General features: G+C 50.4%; 2 protein-coding genes across 8 annotated transcripts in view; one reads left to right on the top strand and one right to left on the bottom strand.

The window, feature by feature from the left end:
- AKT3 (AKT serine/threonine kinase 3) overlaps positions 1-10,871 on the top strand; it is a 305,109-nt gene extending 294,238 nt beyond the window's left edge. For all 3 annotated transcript variants that reach the window (XM_044267054.1, XM_044267055.1, XM_044267053.1), the window contains one exon: positions 5,282-10,871. In XM_044267054.1, the coding sequence (XP_044122989.1) occupies positions 5,282-5,367 (86 nt within the window). In that variant the 3' untranslated portion in view covers positions 5,368-10,871. The remainder of the gene's footprint in view (positions 1-5,281) is intronic.
- The window catches only part of SDCCAG8 (SHH signaling and ciliogenesis regulator SDCCAG8), a 228,725-nt gene continuing 217,976 nt past the window's right edge, over positions 10,494-21,242 (bottom strand). For 2 of the 5 annotated variants that reach the window (XM_044267041.1, XM_044267045.1), the window contains 2 exons: positions 19,767-19,893; positions 10,494-10,834 (listed from right to left, as the gene is read on the bottom strand). In XM_044267041.1, coding sequence (XP_044122976.1) covers positions 10,805-10,834; positions 19,767-19,893 — 157 coding nt within the window. In that variant the 3' untranslated portion in view covers positions 10,494-10,804. Of the gene's footprint in view, positions 10,835-19,766; positions 19,894-21,242 lie in introns of those variants that run through there. The other 3 variants (XM_044267044.1, XM_044267048.1, XM_044267047.1) reach the window with 3 other exon arrangements.

Genomic DNA, 21,242 nt, shown 5'->3' with positions numbered 1-21,242 from the left:
ACAGTGGGCTTCCATTCTCTCTTGTGTGTCATGCTAACGTCTTAAAATCTGTAAGAGGAGAAGACTGTGTTAGAAATGCCACAGATGCTTGGGCAAGTAGCTTAGGACTTGTGTGAGCAAAACAATGGGCTAGGGCCTTGCCACTGTGTCCACTAGCCCCAGAGTGGATAGTGGTGACCCACATGTCTGAAAGGCAGGCAGCACCAGTGAGGTGTTGGAAGGGCCCAGGACCCCTTTCCACGCCAGAGCATTTGCCAGACCTCGTCACTGTAATAACCTTTACTGCAGTCAGACCACATCATTTCCCTGCCCACAGCCCTCTCATGGCTCCCGAACTCTGCTCTCAAAACCAGAATGGCTCATGCTGACTTCCATAGCCCTGTCTGTCCAGTCCCTGCTCCTGCTCCATCTTGCCCCACCATGCCTGGATTCAGCCTCACCTTGAACATGCCACGCCTCACTGTGCCTGGGATTTGGGTGTTAACAGCTGTCTCTGCCTGCCATGCTCTTTCTTCCGACATTTGCATCAACAGCTCTTAACTCCCTCAGATCTCAGCTTAAATGTCACTTCCCCAGAGAGCTTGCTTTCACCTCCCAATCCAAAGAACAGTGCAGCCCATTGGGCACCGCCTCCCCCACCCCTTGATTCTGTACATTGACAACTTGTTGATACTCTTCTGGTTAATTTGTTCGTTTCTCTGTTTACTGTTTGTCCGACGAGAATGCAGTAACCCTGAGAAAAAAGGCTTGGTTTCCTATTCACAGCTAGCCCTAGCTCCTTGCTGGGTATCTGGCCTGACATTGGTATTCAGTAAATATGTACGATGTAAAGGAATAAACACGTTATGGTGAGGGCCTGGTAGTTTCCTGGCCAGAAGGAGGCCCAGCTCTTTACAGATGGTGCTGTTGGCCATCCATACCCAGGACTTTGTGCTTCGGCCTCCCTCCCCACATGACGTCCACAGCAAGCACTAAGAGGGCGAGGTCCCAATGTGTCTCTGTGTCGGCCTCAGCCTCTTCAAGACTGTTTTCTTTGGTAAATAGAGCTTTGGCATTTGTGGACTCTTTTAAGATCACTCAGTACCTGGTGGTGGACATCACAGAGGCTGCAAATGCAAAGCCATGAGCACTCTTTCCCGGGGAAGGGGCAGGTCACTTTGCCCTCTAGGAAAGGGGACACAAGGCCGAATGGTGTCCCCAAGCCTTGGCTTTCCCCCGTAGTGCCTGAGAAGCTGTCCAGGTGGGAAAGGCACCTGGAGTTGGATAGCTTTGAAGAGTCTTAGTTTTGCTTCTGTTTGAGTCTTTAGTGTTCTTTGTCCTGTGACACTGCCTGAAGCTTGAGGCTGGGTCCAGTACAATGGACACCCCACAGAGGAGAGTGGGTGCAAATCTGGGGTGGGGGGCAACCTAAGGAGGCTGCCAGGGAGCAGGAACCTGGTAGGACACAGCAGAGCAGCTCCTACAACCATGACCTTGAATCCGTGAAATGTAAAGTTCTGAGGTAGGTGTTGCCCTGGCAGTAGGTCCTTCTTCACCACAGACTTGATTTCAAAGCCCAAGGGTACCTGGGTGGCTCAGTAGGTTAAGCATCTGCATTTGGCTCATGTCATGATCCCTGGGTCCTGGGTTGGAGCCCAGTATCAGGTTCCCTGCTCAGCTGGGAGCCTGCTTCTCCCTCTGCCGGCCACTCCCTCTGCTTGTGCTCTCTTTTAAAACAAAAACAAAGCCCTGGCTGATGAGGCCCAAATCTCTTCAAGACTCACCTTGCCTGCCTTACCACTAACTCCACACTCACTAGGCACTTATCATGCTGAGAATATGTCATTAACAAGCACACTGTGGCTTTATTTCTAGAACTTTATAAAATGACATGGAAATGTTAAAAGATGTTTTAAATCACTCAGCATGGTTTCTAGAATATCATGTGAACCTGGTGTCCCAGCTTCTCGATCAGTAATATAAAATGTTTGATCACTCAAAGCAATCCCGTTCTTGAAAGAATATGTCATTTTAGATTGGGAATGCTGTCCACGCCCACTGACCCCGGGTCTTGAAGGGTTAAGGAGTCTGTTTAAAGCAGTAGGCTCACACACTGTAGTCCCTTCCAAGGTGGGTCCCAGAATCCACCTACCATGGAGGCCTAGGAACATGTGGCTCTGCAGATATCTGAACCCAGAAACCTGAGTCCAGCAGCAGCAGCCCGTCTCTGTCGGGGCTGTCTGTCTGACTTCCCAAGTTGGCCCCTGCAGAGGGGGCAGACGACAGCACTCAGCAGGATGGGCTGAGGCCAGTGGCCCCTCCCTGCTGGAGGGAGAGCTGGGGACCATGGGGCCAGGTCTTTAAAGGGATGGTCCCTGGAAGCATCCTAGATCCCCTTAAGAGACTGATCAAGGGAGATTCAGTGAAACCTCGGACTATGATTATATGGAACGTAATCTCGCAGCTTCAAGGGGTGTTGGTGGTGAGCAGGCCTGCAGCCACTAAAGCATGGTTTTGTTCACCGAAGCCCTCCACAGTACCCTCAGTTAGTGACGGCCTCCTTCCCACTCGCCACCTGGCTTTTAGGACACAGAATGGAGTTACTTTTTAGAACAAATCAGCAGTTCGACAGGCAAAGTGTTCCTTGCCGACAAACAGCTGCGGTCACATGCCAGATTGTGCTCACTGGTGTTAATTAATTGAACAGATTTTGGGATGTGTCGTCTTGCATTCTATCCGTTAACGGTCCTCTGCTTTCCTCTTACAGGAAAAGAGGATTTCTTGGAGATAGAGTAGCTTTTAACGCCATGTAATCACCTTTGTTGAACGCTATAAGGAAATGAGCCTCCTTGGGTCACAGATTCTAATGTGGGGTGGGGAGTGGATTCCTGCTTGCTTGTTTCAGATGAGTCTCGTGTTCGCAGCATGGTTCTTGGGTGCTGTCAGCAACTGTCCCTCCGATCCTCCGTTGAGAGCAGGAATACGTTTCCAGACGTTAGCTGGTGTGATGGGCTCTGGCTGGGGCTGACTGCTGTCCCTCGCAGTCGGGCCCTAGCCTCCCACACAGGCAGTCTGGGCCTCTCTGCACATTCACTGTGCAGAAACGTGCAGCCAAGCAATGCCGCTAGTAGGGGATACTGTTTCCTTGAGATGTGATCGGCACGTGTCTGAATCTGAATGCTAAGCTTGCAGCTGCCTTTTCTCTAGTTGCTACACTTTGTGACTCCACAACAGCTAGGCCATCTCCAGCACCTTTCCTGCAGCCAAAAATATTGTATTTCAGGTATTTCATCTGAACAATGTGGTTTGCTTGGTGCCTAACCAGCATTTGATAAGGAGGCAGAGCTTTCCCTAAGTCACAGTCCTCTCTTGAAAAGCTTATATAGTTAGGCTTATCTGCAGAAGGACAGAAACCCTTGGAGTTCTGTGGTCTACACGGAACAGGGAGCCCCACATCCTCTTCATGGATTGATTGCCATTTAATCAGTGATTTTTTTTTTTTCTGATACGTTCAAGGTCACAAATTTTGGTTAGCAACTTGCTCCCATTTCTACAGTCTTCTCTGTTTAGAATAGTATACCCAATAGAAGCATCGTGAGAAAAGAAATGTTTGCTCTCCAGAGGGTTGTGTGTCATTGAGGGGCACAGAGTGTTGTCTTTGTTGTGTGACAGGGTCAGGGCCTGCCATACAGAGGCCTGTGTGCTTTCTCTTGTTACATGACCTCCATGCTCTTGGAGAGGCTGGAAAATTTAAAGAATTGGCACCGTATTCCTTATTGGTATTGGAGGAAGTGGAATTATTTTGCTTGAAGAAAAAGAAGGTTGGATGTTTGAAATCTTTCTCTGGCTCTTCCCCTGTGGGACAGCATCTGACCCCTCACACTTGGGGAGAGCAGGCAAGACTTTGTGGGCACCTCCTGAATAGACAGGACTCCCCAAGGACAGATGGTCTTGTCTCAGAGCCTGGAGCAGGTGCACAGGGGATGGTGTGGCAGGGTGATCGAATGTGTGACCACATAGAAGGAAGAGCTTCCTTGCCGTGCAGACTTCAGGACGTTAGGAGAAGGGCTTGGGAGGATCATTTGAGATCTTTCAAATACAGGAAGGCAGAGAAGGTGAAAGGGGGCAGCCCAAGTGAAAGCAGCTTGCTTCCATGCCTACATGTCTGCTTGCTGCTGGTTTCCTGTGGAGCTAGTATTAGCTGCTGATATCTGGCCCTCTTCCTTTGTCTTCCTCTCTTTACTCTGGTTCAAAGGTACATCTTAGGGAAACTGGTAATGGTGACCAAAGGTGGATACAAGATGGAGAGTAAATAACATAAACAATGTCAAATCAAGGACTCATTTGAAGCTTTATTTCGCAGTCATACCTAAAGTACCAAGAAGGAAAAATGCACGCATCTGAAGGCGCTGGTCCTGGATTTTAGCCAGACACTTTTTTTTTTTTAATTCTTTTGTTTATTTTTTTAAATTTATTTATTTTCAGAAAAACAATATTCATTATTTTTTCACCACACCCAGTGCTCCATGCAACCCGTGCCCTCTATAATACCCACCACCTGGTACCCCAACCTCCCACCCCCCCGCCACTTCAAACCCCTCAGATTGTTTTACAGAGTCCATAGTCTCTCATGATTCACCTCCCGTTCCAATATACCCCAACTCCGTTCTCCTAACACCCCTTGTCCTCCATGCTATTTGTTATGCTCCACAAATAAGTGAAACCATATGATAATTGACTCTCTCTGCTTGACTTATTTCACTCAGCATAATCTCTTCCAGTCCCGTCCATGTTGCTACAAAAGTTGGGTATTCGTCCTTTCTGATGGAGGCATAATACTCCATAGTGTATATGGACCACATCTTCCTTATCCATTCGTCCGTTGAAGGGCATCTTGGTTCTTTCCATAGTTTGGCGACCGTTAGCCAGACACTTCTGGTGCCTTAGGCCCGACTGCTCACTGCAGTTTTGACAGGTATAGTTTTGTGAAATTGAAGGCTACTGAAGATAAAAAAAAACAACCTGGTTTTCTTGAATACTAATTTTTCACAGTGTGTTGGGTCTTAAGATGTTCGCAGCTTGAAGGAGACGACGTGAGGGAGTTACTTTCATAGATCATGTTTGTGAAAGGGAGTGTTCAGGGAGTTAGTGTCGTTACTTTGTGTGGTGTTGATGGCCACAAGTGTCTCAGAGCTCATTGTCCGTGCTTGACCTTCCCTGTGCTAGATGTTAGAACCGCGTAGACTAGAGATACTGTTGCAGACAGTAACTATGACGTTAAGTGGCCGCTTTGTGCCCGCAGATGACGAGGACGGCATGGACTGCGTCGACAACGAGCGGCGGCCGCATTTCCCTCAGTTCTCCTATTCTGCCAGCGGCCGCGAGTAAGGTCCCTGTCCTGCTCCTTCACTGTCATCCCAGATTTCCTCCTCAAGATGATTCCCGGACATCACACCAGTCGTAGCTCTTACAAAGCAGGAGCGCCTCCAGACACCCCAGCCCACTCTCACCCCCACGAGAACACACATGGACGCAAACACACTTGTTTGTTTTTGCATGAAATTGTATCTCCGTCTACGGTCTCATGCTGCTGCTGCTACTGTCTTACTATTCTAGCAACTTTAAGAGGTAATTTTACAATCTTTGGAAGTCATGAGCCCACCATTGTTCATTTGTGCACCAGTTGTCATCTTCTGATCTTTTAGTTTTTGTTTATCCCTAACAGTGAAGGCTAAATGAGATACACTGATTCTAGGTACATTTTTTAACTTTCTAGAAGATACATCGAAAACTAATTAGACTAAGAAGATTTAGTTTCTAATTCAGAACAAGCAATTGTGGCAGGGTGGTGATGTGCATATGCAGAACTGTAGGAAGGGGTTAAGAAATCGGTGCATACAGTGGGGATCGCGCACTCAGACCTGGCCGGAATCCCTAGGGAAGCATCTGAGAGAAGGAGCGAACGACCGTTGAGATAGAGCGCTAGATGCACACGTAGTCCCTGTTGGACGCTGCAGAGGAAGCCTGCTGTTCACCCGGATGTCCAGATCTCACGGGTGGTCGTTGGCAAGATGGACACTGCTCTTCCAGAAAGGAGGCATATGCACAGCAGAGGCAAGGTCGCTTACAGGCTTGATGACACGATTTGCACCAGAGAGCATTTTTTTCCCCCTGTGCTTGGAAACCTTTTTCCCTTCTTGATATTTATCACCTCTGATGGCTGAAGAATGTAGACAGGTATAATGATCCTGCTTTTCACCAAAATTTGTACACCAAGGTAAACAGGTGTTTGCCTTATTTGTTTTTAAGTTTTGACTTTCAGTTCTACGTGAATTAGCTTTTTCTCGGATGTTAAAACTTTGAATGTCCTTTTATGGTTTTGTTTATATTGCAGTAGTATTTATTTCTTAGTGAAGACAATTGTGTGTCATGTTAGCAAATGCAGCTCCAACTTAACATGAACTAGACTCACTGCAGTTTATTTTGACCCATGTGCGAGGAATGTACACGCCAATGAGAATCATGCACTTTTTCTCCTTTGTAACAAAATTTGATGAGGCTCTGAAATTGTACATATTGGTTAGAATTGGACTTTGGGAGAAGAGATGATGGCACTGAACCCCTTGGTGCTCAAAAGGAGAAAACCCCCAGCTCTCCGTGCCGAGGGGTTAAGGAGATGGAAGGCTGTTGCTGTTGACCGTTGGAGAACGGAAGTGCTCTGACAACCCGGCGACGTCTCGCCGTGAAGGAACCGCGACCAGCATGACCGTGACAGATGCACCATACTTGGCAAAATGCATACATCTCGAGTATTCACCAAGTAGGCAGTAAGGGGTAAGAACCTGGTGTGTTTATTCCAATCATGGTACATTTAGCACTGAATTAAGCCATCAGGGAGAAAACAAAACAACACACACAAAAAGAACACCTCCAACTTTTCTTTTTCTGTATATATTCATGTCCCCAAATTCCAACATTTCTCACTGAAAGGGGACATGTATGCAAACCTCATCTTTCTCCTTCATTAATGATGATCTTCAGATTAAACCCTTTGGTGCTAGGAGCTGACATTTTCCAAAGCAGCCTATGAAGTCCAGGGGCTGGGGGTCCTTGCTGCGGCCGCAGGAGGCCAGCCGGCCCCACGGAGCGATTGTGGAGATGTCTGTAGTCACATGTTCTGACAGCTCCCCGTGGAACACTGCGGCATGACATGGTATGACGACTCAGATGCATTGTGTGGAAGAGCAAGTGACTTTCTAAGTAGGATGAATCATATTCATACGCAGATGTCTTAGCCTTGTGGCGCTGGAAGTGCGGATCTGTAGATGAGACACCACTGCTGGCGGTGGGCAGGCCACTGGGACTGATGGGGGTCAAAGGGCATTTTACTAAGGCAGCTAAGACATATTCAGACATAGGTTTTATCCTAATTTTTCATAGTCCTGAGTGAAATTCATCCTTAGCATTGAGTAGGAAGTTACAGGAAAGGGTAGTTCATTCTTACTTACACATGTCGCTTCCCTTTTTCTCCACCCTTGGAATTCTGTTGAATGTTTCACTTTGACCAGAAAGTAGACTAGAAGGTATGTCCTATAAGTTGTCTTGCATCCATTTTATCCAGAAGGAACAGGTAGAGGCAGAGAAGGTGGCTGAGGCTGGTTGGTGTTGGTGCGGAGCGGCCATTCCTCTGGCAGAGGAGGGCGACCCTGTTTACTGAGCACTTCGTTAGCTCCCCCCCCCCCCCGCAAACCTTAAGGTGATTTCCTGTGACCTTGGCCAAGGACACTTCCTGAAGATGAATGACCATGCTGACAGTGCCCTGGGCCAGCCACGCCTCACGGCTGGCTCTCCATCTCCAGCCCGCATGCAGGGCTCACTTGCACTGGACCTTGAGATGCGCCAGGGCCAGCAGGGCCTTTCCTTGGCTTCCACGCCCAGCCCCCTCGCTCTCGCTCCCAGGTACCCATCAGCTGGCGCGGAGGAATGACAGGATAACAGATGTGCGTGCGTGCGAGCGAGCGAGCAAGCATGTAGAGGAAGGTTTCCGCACCTGCCCTTGGGGCTGCCCGTGGCCACGGCGGGGGCTGCTGGCAGAAGGGGAGGCCCAGAACCCGGCATTGCTCCATCAAAACACGGGTCAGACACAGCGGACTCCATCCCGCACTAACTTCCGTGAAGTCTGCCCTCTTGTCTTAATGCAGCCATCTGGGAGGAAATTGGCCATTTCTGCTTGGATTTTTTGGCAGGTTGCTCACAGCTTTGCTTTCTACACTAATGACATAGCATTATTCCAGTATTGTTTTCCATTTCCCGTACCTGATTTCCGGCTTCTTAAAGCTGACTGTTCTTGCAGGGGCCCCTTGCTTCTCCTAGAGGACAAAAGTAAGGGCCTTCCTTACTAACTGCAGGGGCTCTGTCTTACACCTCAACGTACACACTTTGCTGCTACTGTTCGTACTGTCTACAGTAGAATTTCCTTATCTTGCTCCTGGTAGTGCATTACAGGCAAGCATGAAATGTAAAGTATTTATTTAAATAAAAAGAAAAACCTCTAAATTGGTAATTGAATTACCTCCCTGTAGCTTTATAGTTTGTGACATTTCTTGACCTTGCTAGTTCTTTCATTAGATCCGCGCAAGATCTAGTCATCTGGTTAAGGATTTTAAGCAGACGCAACTATGAACCCAAGAAAAACTGTATTACTATTACTGTCGGTCATACTAAAACTGTTCATTTCCTTAAGTATATGACCCACAAGGATGTGAAATAACTACAAGAAACTGTTTTTGTACACTGTACATCCTTAGTATTTTTACACGTATATGATAGGGATGCACATTATTTTCCTTCGTACAGACGGCTTAAATAAAGCACTATGTCAATCTGCTACTTCTCTGTTTATTGTTGTTGGACGTGGTTCTGTAGTCTCAGAAAATATGCTTTTCTGGAAAAAAAAAAGATTTTTAATAGCTCCAGCTGGTATTAACTTAGCCTATATAAAATGTGAGAGGAGAGTAACGTCCGTCTTTTGTCGCCTCCCCCCCACACAGGACTGCTTTGTTATTTACTTGAGGAAAATGGCAATAGTGCAGTTGTGCAGACTTGGACGAGGGGCCACTTGTGAAGGGGAGGTGCTGACCCCTCAGTTACGGGTCTCAGGTGCGTCTCCTGTAAGTCAGGGATGAAGGGGGCTCCCTGGAGACGTGTTAGGGACCCAACAAGCTTCACACCAGACAGTTTGGGCCCAGAACTCTTCAGGAGTTTCGCTCCTCAGTGATGTCTTCCTGATAATCTTACACGTGTTGCTCTGCATACTTCCTTTCTTAGAATGTACGCTGGCAAGTTAACAAACTTAGTCGTGGGGGAGAAATGGGTAGGGTGGTTGTACTCCAGTCTGATTTATCTAGACTCATTTTGGTTGGGGCCTTTTTCTGATTTTACCTCATAAACCTACTATTGTACAAACTTGGCTTTGCTCCTGTGACTAAGCTAAGTGGAGGAATGGCTTTGGGACCAGAGTCAGGCATGTGTGTGTCACACAGGCAGATCTGAGGGTGTTCTTATGTGTGCTCTTCTCTCAAAACCACTGGGATGGACAGATCAGGAGGCTAAAATAAAGTGACCTCTACAATTCTTTAAGGGTGCTATTTGTAGAATATTGTAATTTATTTACTGTAGTCCTCAAACAGAATTAGGGACAGTTAACATATCTTAGGTGACAACCTTGATGTCTAGCACATTGGATTAAATCAAAAACTGAATCCATATAGTAGAAGTTCTACTCTTTCAGGCTTGAACCTTTTACATGCTCGAGAGACTTCTGAAAGGTCTTTGCGTATGTATCATCCCATCGCCTCCGAAGCCTAATCCCCGTGTCTGTCCCAAGAGGCCACGGGAGGGCCGGTGAGGGCGAGGATTCGGGAACGCTAGCCAGGAGAAGGGCCTGAGGTCAGGGCCTCCTCCAGCCTGCTGGCAGCCTTGCCTTTAGCACTTCATTGTCCTCCTCAAATACAACACAACACTTTCAGTGCCCAGTTTTTATTACTTTCAAGCATCTGAGGGCTTAACTGTGTAGTAGAAATACTCTCTTAAAATAAAATAACGATCCATGTACAGATATGTGATAGACCTCGAAGTCAACTTTGTAATTCCACGAAGTACATTCGTAGGCTCCTCTCAAATACTGCACATTCGAGAAGAAACCTGACACCACCAAGCCAAAGACGCTTTCTTGTCTGTTTTCCTTGTGAACAGAGTGGACAGGATAAACAGTGCTTCCTGGTGTCTCCCAACTGTGCCCAGAGTAGCAGGATGATAAGTAATGGAGTCTTACGAGATGTTGATTAAAAGCATCAGAAGTTAAAGGATGCTCTCTAGCTCACGAAGAGGGAAGGAAACGTGAATGACAGGAAGAAAGTCTGGTCCTTAATACCCTCTGGCCTAGTTAAAATATGTGCCTTTTTGGTGTGTTTCGTTCATCACTACAAGGTAAAAAGGAAACATTACAATTCAGGTCTTTAAAAAGTTCATTTATTGAAAGTCGTGTGTAACAGCATACAAATGAGCAGATCTAAAAACATCATCACTTCAAGCCATTTCTGGAGACATAGCAGGAGGGCTCATCATCTGGTGCCAGAGCTGAGCCGCAGGCCGCCCGCACGCAGGCGCCGCCGAGCAGCGGACAGGGCGCCGAGTGAGTGGCTCGCTGCCGTCCCAGGCACTGGCTGCTGTTCTGGAAGGTCGTGCGCTGTGGCATCTCACGAACAAATCAGATGAATGTAAATATCTCTTTGTAAACCATTTATTTCACTCTGTTTCGTCCAGGTCAGCAATCAGATTGTCGCATGCTGGGTAACTGGAAAAAATGATAATAAAAAGTAAGTTTAAATAGATCTTGTTCTTCCCTGTGATTTGTCTTCTCATTGGCTGAGGTGCCCTTTCTATGTTTATGGAGAAAAACCACTCTTTTGGCTAAAAATGCAGGGGCTGTTTGGAACCAGACAGATGAAAAGTTTGCACTCCCACTTGACCATGGAACATGAGGTGAACGACGTTAAGGCTTTAACTCTGAAAATGACCCGTACCCCAGACATGTGTTCGTCTCTTGAGGAAGGGTGCGCCGATGACGGTGTTGCTGGAGAGCCACCACCTCCCTGTCCAGGGAAAGAGACCCCGGTTCATGCCAAGACCTCTTTACTGAAAACCGCTGAGACATTACAGCTGGGGAACTTAGAACAAAAACAGGATGTAGGCCAAGTGTCCCTGAGATACTCCTACTGAAATCAAAATGAATGAAAACTTCCCAAGGTTTTAGTGGCAGACGCTATTATAACATAGATAAGGGCATTTGTTCTTTCACATAGAAACCACCTCCCACATGCTGGAAGAGGGAATTTGGTGTATCTGGCTTCTTGGCTTTATTTTATTTTTTTTTTAAAGATTTTATTTATTTATTTGAGAGAGAGAGACAGTGAGAGAGAGCATGAGCGAGGAGAAGGTCAGAGAGCGAAGCAGACTCCCCATGGAGCTGGGAGCCTGATGTGGGACTCGATCCCGGGACTCCAGGATCACGCCCTGAGCCGAAGGCAGTCGTCCAACCAACTGAGCCACCCAGGCGTCCCGTGGCTTCTTGGCTTTAAACAGGAATAAAGGTTTCAAAACCAGCTCATGAAAACTGGGTTGAGGGAGTCACAGGTTAGTGGAGTTTGAGTTCAGCGTTGATGGGTCTGGCCCACAGGGCTGCTCAGATGAGCTTAATCCACAGCTGGAAGTGGTGCCAGAAACCACTGCACACAGTTCCATTCTACAAAACAGGGCAGCTCCTGGGTACCTAGCCAGTACCGCGTGCGAAGATGAGTAAGACATTGACCTCAAGGAGCAGGAGGTCCTAAGGAATGTGGGCAGTCTGGTCGGCAGCCACTTTCCAGAAAGACACGTGGACCTCTCTCTGCCCTCCCCAATGCAGATTTCCTGACTAGAATCGGCAGGGGGAGGGAGGCTTCTGTGAGAACCCAGTTCCAGCCATGATTACTTGAGGATTTCCAAGACAGGACAGTGAGTGACCGTTCAGAATTCATGCAAGAGAAATATGAAAATCAGTCTGTTGCCTCTTTTGAAAGATGCAAAAAGGGAATGTTTCTATCTCAGGTGGGTCTCGGCGTGTGGACACTGACTATGTGTCTTCAGTGCACAAGTCTGTAAGCAGACGGGTCATTAGAGTGGCACGTGTACAGCTGTCCCGCTTGGAACACAGGTGGGGGCTGTGCACTGAGTAAGCAAGTGGGATGTGTCTCTCTGAGCACAAGGATAAGCATAAACCATGACAGGCATATTGCAAAAGAAAAATGTAACCGAACTTTGGGTAGAAGACACACACACCCCCCCATGTCTGTACAGAATAACGGTAAAGACCTGCACTAGAAAGAAAATGTTGCAGGAATTCTTTTAAACCGAGCTCAAGGAAACCGGCATCTCTCACTGCAATGAGTTCACAGTGCCCATGGGCTCCAGGCCCATTTGGTAATTGATCATCACCCGACTGGTGCCCTGGCGGCCTCTGGTGGCCCCTGGAACCTGCGACCTCCGGTGCCTGTGGGATCCCTTGGGAGCAGCGCAAATGTGAGGTCCCAGGTGTGAGCAAACCGACGGGAGCCGCAGTCTCTCCACTGCAGCAAATCCCTGTCACTATCTCTTCGCGGGTTTGGTATTTTACTTGGTTTTGATGCAGAACCCGTCCTGATTTTAGTATTAGAGCCCCACTATTACCATTCAATGGTCTGGGATCCCCGGTGCCTGCACTGCCCACCCCATCACATGCACATCTGAGTAAGTCAGTCACCCGTGCCCGCATCCCTGTTTGGTCACAAACGCAGCATCCAGTGTTGCCCTCCATTCGCTGGAGCTTTGGTAGAGAACGTTCCTGAGTGCTCCCCCCATCCCGCAGCAGGTCCAGAGACAGAGAACCTTGAGCTACTGCCCAACTCCCACTCATCTGCCATCACTTCTTAGGGCTATTTAGTCATGCTTATTTCCAGAAAGTTGGGTCCATCGCCCACACCAGTGATCACGGCTGGTTGGGGGGTGGGAGGGGAAGGGTGAGGCCGCATGTGCCAGTGGGACACTAGCTGGTTTGAACTGGGGCCGGAGCCCTTGGCCACCACCTCCCCATCCTCTGCCTTCCAACCTGTCACCACGGCCCCTTGCCGCGGCCTGCCTGGGTGGTGTGGCCACATCTGCCGCGGTCTGTGGCTGCCCTCCAGAAGAGGGGCGGGCCAGCACGGCACTCTGGCAGCTGCTCCCCTGAAATCCTGTCCACAGATGACAGAAATGCCCCCCATCTACACACCCGCTGCTGCGACCCCATCTTCTTTGTTCTCGTTGTAAGACCTAATAGAGCCTTGTCTCCACAAACCCTAACTTTTGTGTTTATTTCTGAAGTCTGACTTGAAATTCAGAGTTTAAAAAATGAGTCTCTGGGTGACCTGAATTGTTCCCCAGGCAACCATGCTGTGGGGTCCGGCGGAGCCTTTTCTGCGGCTTTGTTTCCAGGCTCCCCGGGCCCCCTGCCCCACACACCCCACCCTAGGGAATGCCCGCCCCGCCTCGCCCCTGCTCAGACTGCGCTCGCTCAGCCTCACCCTGACCCAAGTTCCCACGCGCAAACCTCCACCCAGCCTCTCCCTACCCTCCCCACATGCAACATCCCACCTGCCTCCCTCATTTGCACATTTGCTGTTTCTGTTGGCCCCATCAAAAAATGGCCCCGTTCCTTGTGCCTCTAACAAGAAAGCATCTATTTTTAACCAGAAGCACCTCACCCCCCTACCTTGAGGTGGGGCGTTCTCAAGCTTGCCCCCAGTGACCAGAGCTCCAGGGAAGCCACCAGCAGCTACTGCTTGGGGGTTCAGAGCCAGCTGCAGGCCCCACCCCGGGAGAGAAGCAGATGGATGCCCACCTGTGCATGGGGCCCGTGGCCCAGAGACTGAACACCACCTTCTCGACAGGTCCAGGTCCCTGCCAGGCACTTCCCAGTTATGTCTACTTCATCTCTGGGCCTTCTTTGTCCTGCTGGTATAGGAAGGACTAGGAATGACTTATCCAGAGGCCCCTTTGTGCCTCCAACCAGGTCGGCTTCACAGTCACCCCTGCTGGAGTCGGGGTCATGCAGGGGCTCCCTCTTAAGGGGAAGCTGGTTCTCTTCTTAAGGGCTTTTGTGTTTTGGTTTTGACCAGGACCTGAGTGGTAGAAAAGCTAAACCACTTCCCGGGAGTGGTACAGAGCTGAGATCTGAGCCCTGGCAGTGTGACCTTGAAGTCCCAGCTCTCTCGTGCTCTTCTGACGTGCTCAGCGAGAGCACAGAAGCCATGGAGTGTGACTTTTGTGGTGCCGAGCAAGAGTCAGATGTGGAAGGCCGGCCGGCACACACAGGCCACGTGGACTCCGGGTGGTCACCGGTCTGCTAGCAGGAAGGTGCTCTCACTAGTCCTCTGCAGAACTTTGTGGATCATGGTCTGAGGGGGCAGCTGGTGGGGGGGAACCACATTTCAGAAGTCACAGGGCGCACGGCGGGCTGCCTCCAGGTCAACAGTCTTGCCTTGTGCCCAGCAAAGCGGTCCACACGCTTGCTGACCTTCTCAGGCATCCAGCTGTTGGCAGGTGCAAAGCAAGCCCAGAGTTCACGGCGAGGTCACCAGCACACCTGTCCATTCTCCCCCCCGGCTGCCCAGCTGGGCCTCTGACCACCACAGGTCTGTGCAGGCAGAGGTCAAAGCCCTGGGTTCCCTAGACCATGGGGACCACAGGCCCGACTCCCTGCTTCTGGGCTCCCAGAGTGGGAGGAGTCCAAAGGAGTCAGAGAGAGGAAAAGGCAGAGGCGAGAAAGCCTTCCTTGCAGAACGAAGGCAGGCCCCGTGCTTCCTTGGCTTCTTGGAGAACAGCAGCTGGAGTTGGACTTGGGACCAGCAGCCCCGGGGGAGGCGGGGAGCCCTGGGAGTACAGGGCCGGGGTCGGAGTGCAGGGGCGCCCCGCTCTCCCTGCAGCTCTGCCGGCACCAGGGTCCCACACCTCGTGCGGTTCCACGATGTCGTCTTCCGGCCCTCTGGAATCCCGCGAGTCCTGCGAACTTCCCCTGCACGCGGGCAGGTGTCTGTGTTTTAGAGGGACCATGTTTCCATGGTAAATAGACTTTTAAGAATTCCCAAAGGACAGACAGTGTCACCAACAGCAGAGAGAGGAGCCTCTGGCTGCCTCATGTTTGAAAGCGTTAAGAATAAAGACAACACTGACATTTGGGGTTGTAATGTGACGGAATCACAGTCTTTTAAAGGCAAGAACCACTTCTCCACACTCCATGCAATATTCAGTGTTTTGTTCACTTGTCTAATTGGATTAAAATATTTAGCTCCCTTTAAAATCTTGATTGTGAATTTATATTGCAAAATGTAATGTCTGACTCAGGAAGCAGTAACTGGGGCAAGTGTGTCTGAGGCAACAGAAAATTTGATTTATTTTTCTTCCATGAGTCTCATTCTGAAATTATTCACTCTTGGACAAAGTGAACTGTTAAACGGAAGAGCGAGTTTGGCTTCGATGAAGCCGTATGTGCTTTTCAGTATTAATTACACACGGGGTCTTCCGTGAAACAACCATCACCACAACAACCCACAAAAGTTAAACTGTGCTATTTGAGTTGCTCGGGGAAGTTTCTCTTCAGGGTCGCAAGACCCTTATGTTGGAAACACAGCACCAGGGTCTCGTGTCACTCTTTAGAAACACTCAGGCAGCAGGGAGTTAATGACATTTTAGCTGCATATGTTCAAGTGTATTTAAAAAAATATGCAAGTCACTTTGGTTGACAGTGTCTTGTACACAGTTTTGAAAGAATCAGGGCAAACTTTAACAGAGTCAGTTTTTATTTGAAAAATATTTTCTGGGAATGTATCAGTGTTTATTTTTGAGACTGACAATTCGGGTGAAAATCAGGATAAAAACAAAAAAACAACAATTTGGTTGAAATCAAATTGTTTGTTTTCATCTATTTAGAATTCTTTCCAAAAAATCTTGGTTCAGGAGGAGGCTTTCTAATTTATTTTATTCAGTGTATTTGCTGTTCTATTCAAGCGCCATCTGTCCTGCAGGTAGCTGACTTCGGGGAAGCGCCCACGTGAGGCGGGCGAGGCCCCCAGGGCTCCGGAAGGACCCCCGCAAAGCTGCATGCACCTCCAGGTCCCATTCAGGGTGACCAGCGGGCACACCCTCCTCAGTGGGACGCCCCCCCGCCCGGTGACCCTCCCTTGAGCAGCCATTTCGAAGGTGCCCTGCCCCTGGCTTCAGGTCACAAGTGGGCCCTGCCTCCCCTCCGCCCCTGCGCCGGGTTCTTTGCTCGGTTCAACTCTCTTGCCGGCTCCTTCGGTGTAATGAGATCATGTCCATGATTTTGAATATAATCACATGTGGCTGCTGGATCCAAGCACAAGTTTGAATCACATTAGAAAGTCAGTTCACTGCCAAGGATGCTCAGAAGTCACAGGGCCTCCTGATTAATCCCTGATAAGTCAGTCTTATCCTGACTATAGAGACGCTTCATCTGCAGACTGAGCACTGAGGACGGAGCCATAGGGCCCACGGGGAAGGCAGCTATCAGAGAACGAGATCTGAACCCTGAGTCATTGCCCAGTCGTTATACCCCAAACTCTCTGGGGTAGAAAACCATCCTCTGAAGGGACACCTTCTGTTCTTTCCTGTCTCTCAGCCGCCGCTCTCCCCAAGAAGAGACTGAATTCCTTAGCAGCTGGCATCAGCCTCCCTAGCCAGAGGTTAGAGCCCCAGGCACCAGGTCCCAGAACGCTGCCCCTGCTCCCAGCTACTAGGCCCTACCACCACTCCCCTGAGACCCAGCCAGAGTCTCTGTCCCCCCAAAAAGAGGCAACAGGGCCTGTGCCCGGAGAGGGGCTGTGGGGCCATGTCTGCAGGCAGGCTGGGTGGGGGGCTTGGGGCTCCATTTCTCCACAATGACCAGCATCACCATTTTAGGACATTTTAAAAGCCATTTTCTAGAAGTCCCCTGCCGGCAGCGTGAGGCAGGAGAGTAAGAAAGCCACTACAATTAGTCACACGAAGAACAAGGTGGACCAAAAGCCCTGAGCCAGGCCCACTTGGCCGCAAGTCCTGCACACCAGCGGTGTTGGAGCGGAAGGCGGGAATTCTCACGGTCAAAAACATCATGTGGCCTGGTGAGGACCATGACCAGCTCGCTCGGCCAGACTGCGGTGCGGGTTTTAAAATGTAAGCAGAAACGACTCAAAATAATAAAACCTTTTGAACAGACGTCACTGTTTTCCTATCATGGGCTGCAGGCCAACCCGGGCCAGTCACCTGCTCCAGGACCCAGGGCTCAGGACCTGGGAGCAAACCAGAGTCCTGGGACTCAGCATCAGGTAGACAAAGAGTTTGAGAGTTTGACCTGCCCCAGTAAGTCCTTAGGCTTACTCCAAGCAGGCTGAGAACACAGAAGCCTTTAGCCAAACATTTCCTCCCTAAATGAAAAGATGAACCAGCGTCTCTCCAGGAAAACAGGGAGTCAGGTCAGTCAGCTGGGAGCTCCCGGCAGGAAGGTGTCCTCCTATACCCTGCGGGGGGCACACAGCGGCCTCGTTTACTTAAAGGGCTGGAAGCTAAACTCACAATTCCAGTTTATTCCATGGCCGAAGTAGGTCTAATGCCACACTTGGGCAGAAAGAGCAGGCCTTTGGTTTAGATATTCGGCAGAGAGCTTGCAAAACTGGATCCTTGCCTCTTCTTTGAACACTAGTATTTGCTACTGAAAGCCAACAGTCCCTCTATGAAATGTCTTTTGTCGTGTTCATATTAAAATAACTCCAAATGTACTATTTGAATCTAAAAGATCCCTTTAGAGATGAGCCAGATGGGCTGGGATCAGATAACTCAGGATGGTCGAATCATCTCTGTGGCTTCAGGCAAGAGAAGAAAGACCTCCTTTTTTGAGGGTTTTTTGAGGTTTGGGTTTTGTTTGTTTTAAATGCATTTTATGAAAATTTTGCAATCCATTTGGCAATTATCAGGTTTTTAAAGCCCTGGAAGAGGTTTCTAAGCATTGATGGTCCATGTTCAGATCTGAGTGGCTGTGAGGTAGGCAGATGGGGAGTTAAAAGGGAAATCCTACATGATAATGATCTGGTCCAGAATCAACAGGAAACTGCCATGCGCTCAGAGCTTGGACAGAAGACTCCCCACAAGTCTTATTCTGAAGTGGTTCTTGGCTCCTAGAGTCAAGGGATTCACTCATGCTAAGAGCCCCTGTCCTACCACCACATGTGACAGGAGCCTGGTCCCCCACCTGGAGAGCCGGTGGCCCCAACCTTTGGCTAGCTCCATGCACGACCTCCTGCAGGACCTGCCCAGACAGTTAGGTTGTGGCCGGGGTCAAGCCTGAGCCTTTCAGGGCCTCCAAAGCTCCACGTCCCTCAGAATTACCCAACCAGCCTGTTAAAATGCCGATTCCTGGCGTGTGTGACCGGAGTCTGTGAATCGGTGTCCCTCACAGTGACCCGTTTGCAAGCCCCCCAGACGCCTGTGCTGAGCAGTGCGAGAGGGTCAGTGGCGCCAGGGCCACGGGGTGCAGGCGGGTCCGCAACCCCAGGCCACAGTTCAGCGCCTGGCACTGGGGTTTTCTCTTACTCTCCGCGGAGAAATGAGTAGTACCGGCGACGGTTTCGGTACATGGAGCGGGAAAATTTCCTCCAAGGAGGGCAGTTCCCTAGTACCCAGCGGACACATGTTGAAAGAAGAAAGAGAGACAGCTTCTCACTCTTCTCACAGCTGGAGGCACTCTGCCATTCATCATTCCAAGCACTCCCGGGCGGGCGCCTGGGGGCTCTCCTAATACAGCATCCTAGGACAAGACAGAGGCTGGGGCCAGTCCCTGGACCACCTCGTTATCCTAACATGCTGCTTGATGGGACAAACAGTACAGCTTCCCCGACGGGAAGAGAAGCCATTGAGGGGAAAAGGCCTCCCACCATGCGCTGACTCACCCGGACACCCTCCTCCCTCCCTGATTCCTTTCGGTGGCCCCAGATCTACCCCAACAGGGAAAGCCCGGACTGTGGCGTCAGCCTTAGGTGCCATTTCTAGTGTCCCGACTTGCTAGCTGTGCAGGCTGTGGCAGCCTCGGTTTCCCTAGCTGCGAAGGGGAGACAAGCATCGATCCTGCAGGCTCGTTCAAGGGCAACGAGAGTTCGCGCGCACGGAACAGGCGGCGCTGCCGGGAGCAGTCACCGGCCGCCGACGTCGGACAAGACACCTGCAGCCACTCACCGTGGCTCCTCCAACCGGCAGCCCCTCTTTGCTGGCCACGTTCAACTGTACACACACCCCCCCCCCGCCCCGGGCCCTTCCGAGTCTGCTTCCTGCACAAAGCCTGCTCGCCGCTATAGCCCTCTGCATCATTCCGCGGGCCACAGTTCCACACTCGGTGCGGCCTGCTGAGTTGAGGGTTGTTCTTGTGCATGAACTCCAGCTCCCTAAAGAGGGCAGGCCCAAGGGCTACACATCCGTGTCCCCCACCATGCCCAGCATGGCCTTCAGGGTGGTCCTATGGGCTGCCCAACGGGAGTACTGGGGTTTGCACCTGTCACGATGCAGCTCTGAAACAAGGAACAAGAAAAGGCCCCACACGCAGACACCGCTGTGTCCTCTGGTAGGTGAGCCAGCCCAGAGGACCCCCTCTGCCCCCACACACATACCCCTGCGCTGGGTCTGACCGGTACCTGGGATCTCAGACGTCCCACCTCTTCCGCCAGGCTCTGTCTCTCCAGAAGAAGCTCGTTCTGCTTTTTGAGAAGCTGCACCAGCTGCTGGGCTGTGGCCTGGCTGTGCTTGTCCAGCTGCTTTAGCCTGTGGAGAAATCCACTGCAGAGTTAGGGATGGGTCCTGAGGCGTGAGGGCATCAAGCTGCAGAGTGGGGGGCCGGGGGGGCGGTAGTGGCCAACTTCAGCTCTTCAGTGCGTCCCACTGTTGTGTCCAAGAGGGGCCCTGGTTAGTGAACCAGGAGCTGCAAATCCAGGTGACCCTGAGGGGCACGGCCAGCAGCGGGCTCTTGGAACGCAGCATTGATTAAGATGAATGGAATCACATCAAATGTGGAAGGAAATCAGGAGCCTTCTCCCAGAGTTGTCAATGAGTAAACACACAGATAAGTTGGATAAGGAGAAGAAAAACGGAAACCTTAAACTCACAGAGGTCGAGGATGAGGGGCCTAAACGCCTCCATTGTTCAGGGGAAACGTCTCTGGCAGGCTGCAGCAGACAGCCCGCCCTGGCTGGGGAAGTGGGCGAGGGACAGCAGAAACACTGAACTAAGGGTTTTCCATTATTAATCACTCAGTCAATCACGAGCTCCGGCATCGCTGACCAGATGTCTTTAAAGATCCTAAATTTGTCATTCTGCTGATGGGCCCTCCTCTCCAGACTTGCTAATTCACTCTAACTATTATCCTCATTTGTCCACAGACGGCTTCCTACAGCACACTCACCCCTGGAAATGTAGGCTTGGGATTAAATTTAGAGTTGTACAACTACCCAGCCCTGTTCTGGAAAGCGCCTGGCTGTGTCCTGCACCCTTCCTCCCGGACCAACAGCACCAATGGTGAAATTAACTTGTATTTTCACAGGGAAAGGATTTTAAAAGCTCAAGGTGCAATTTAAACTCCAGGCTACACGTCCAACACTCACCGAGTCAAAGGCCACACCTCATGCGCAGAGACTGGCGTCAGGCTGCCCTAGGTTAAGCCTCTCTGCATCCCGCCAAGCTTCTGGCGCGTTCCCAGCACAAGGAAGCACTGACAAGAGCAGAGACTAGGGCCTTGGGGTGGGCGGACTCCTTTCCCAACCTGCCGGCGGGGAAAACTGCATCCCCGAGCGAACCCGATGACAGTCTAGTATTGCTCACGCTCTCCCAGACTCTTGTGCCACCTGCAAGTCGGCCCCTTTCCCAGACGGCACCGACTGCGGGGCCTGTCTGCCCGTCTCCACCTTGGAAGGATTTTTGTGGGTATCTTTGTTTAGGCTGTCCCTGAAGGCACACTCGGGTCCCCACCCCGGTCTCCTCCTCCTCCTCACGCGCTGCGAGCTCCCCCTTTTCCTTTTTTAAGATTTTATTTGTTTATTTGACAGAGATCACAAATAGGCAGAGAGGCAGGCAGAGAGAGAGAGGAGGAAGCAGTTCTCCGGCTGAGCAGAGAACCC

This window comes from Neovison vison, chromosome 10 (genome assembly GCF_020171115.1).
Source record: "Neovison vison isolate M4711 chromosome 10, ASM_NN_V1, whole genome shotgun sequence".
Lineage (NCBI taxonomy): Eukaryota > Metazoa > Chordata > Mammalia > Carnivora > Mustelidae > Neogale > Neogale vison.
This window is presented reverse-complemented; position numbering and strand designations above follow the sequence as displayed.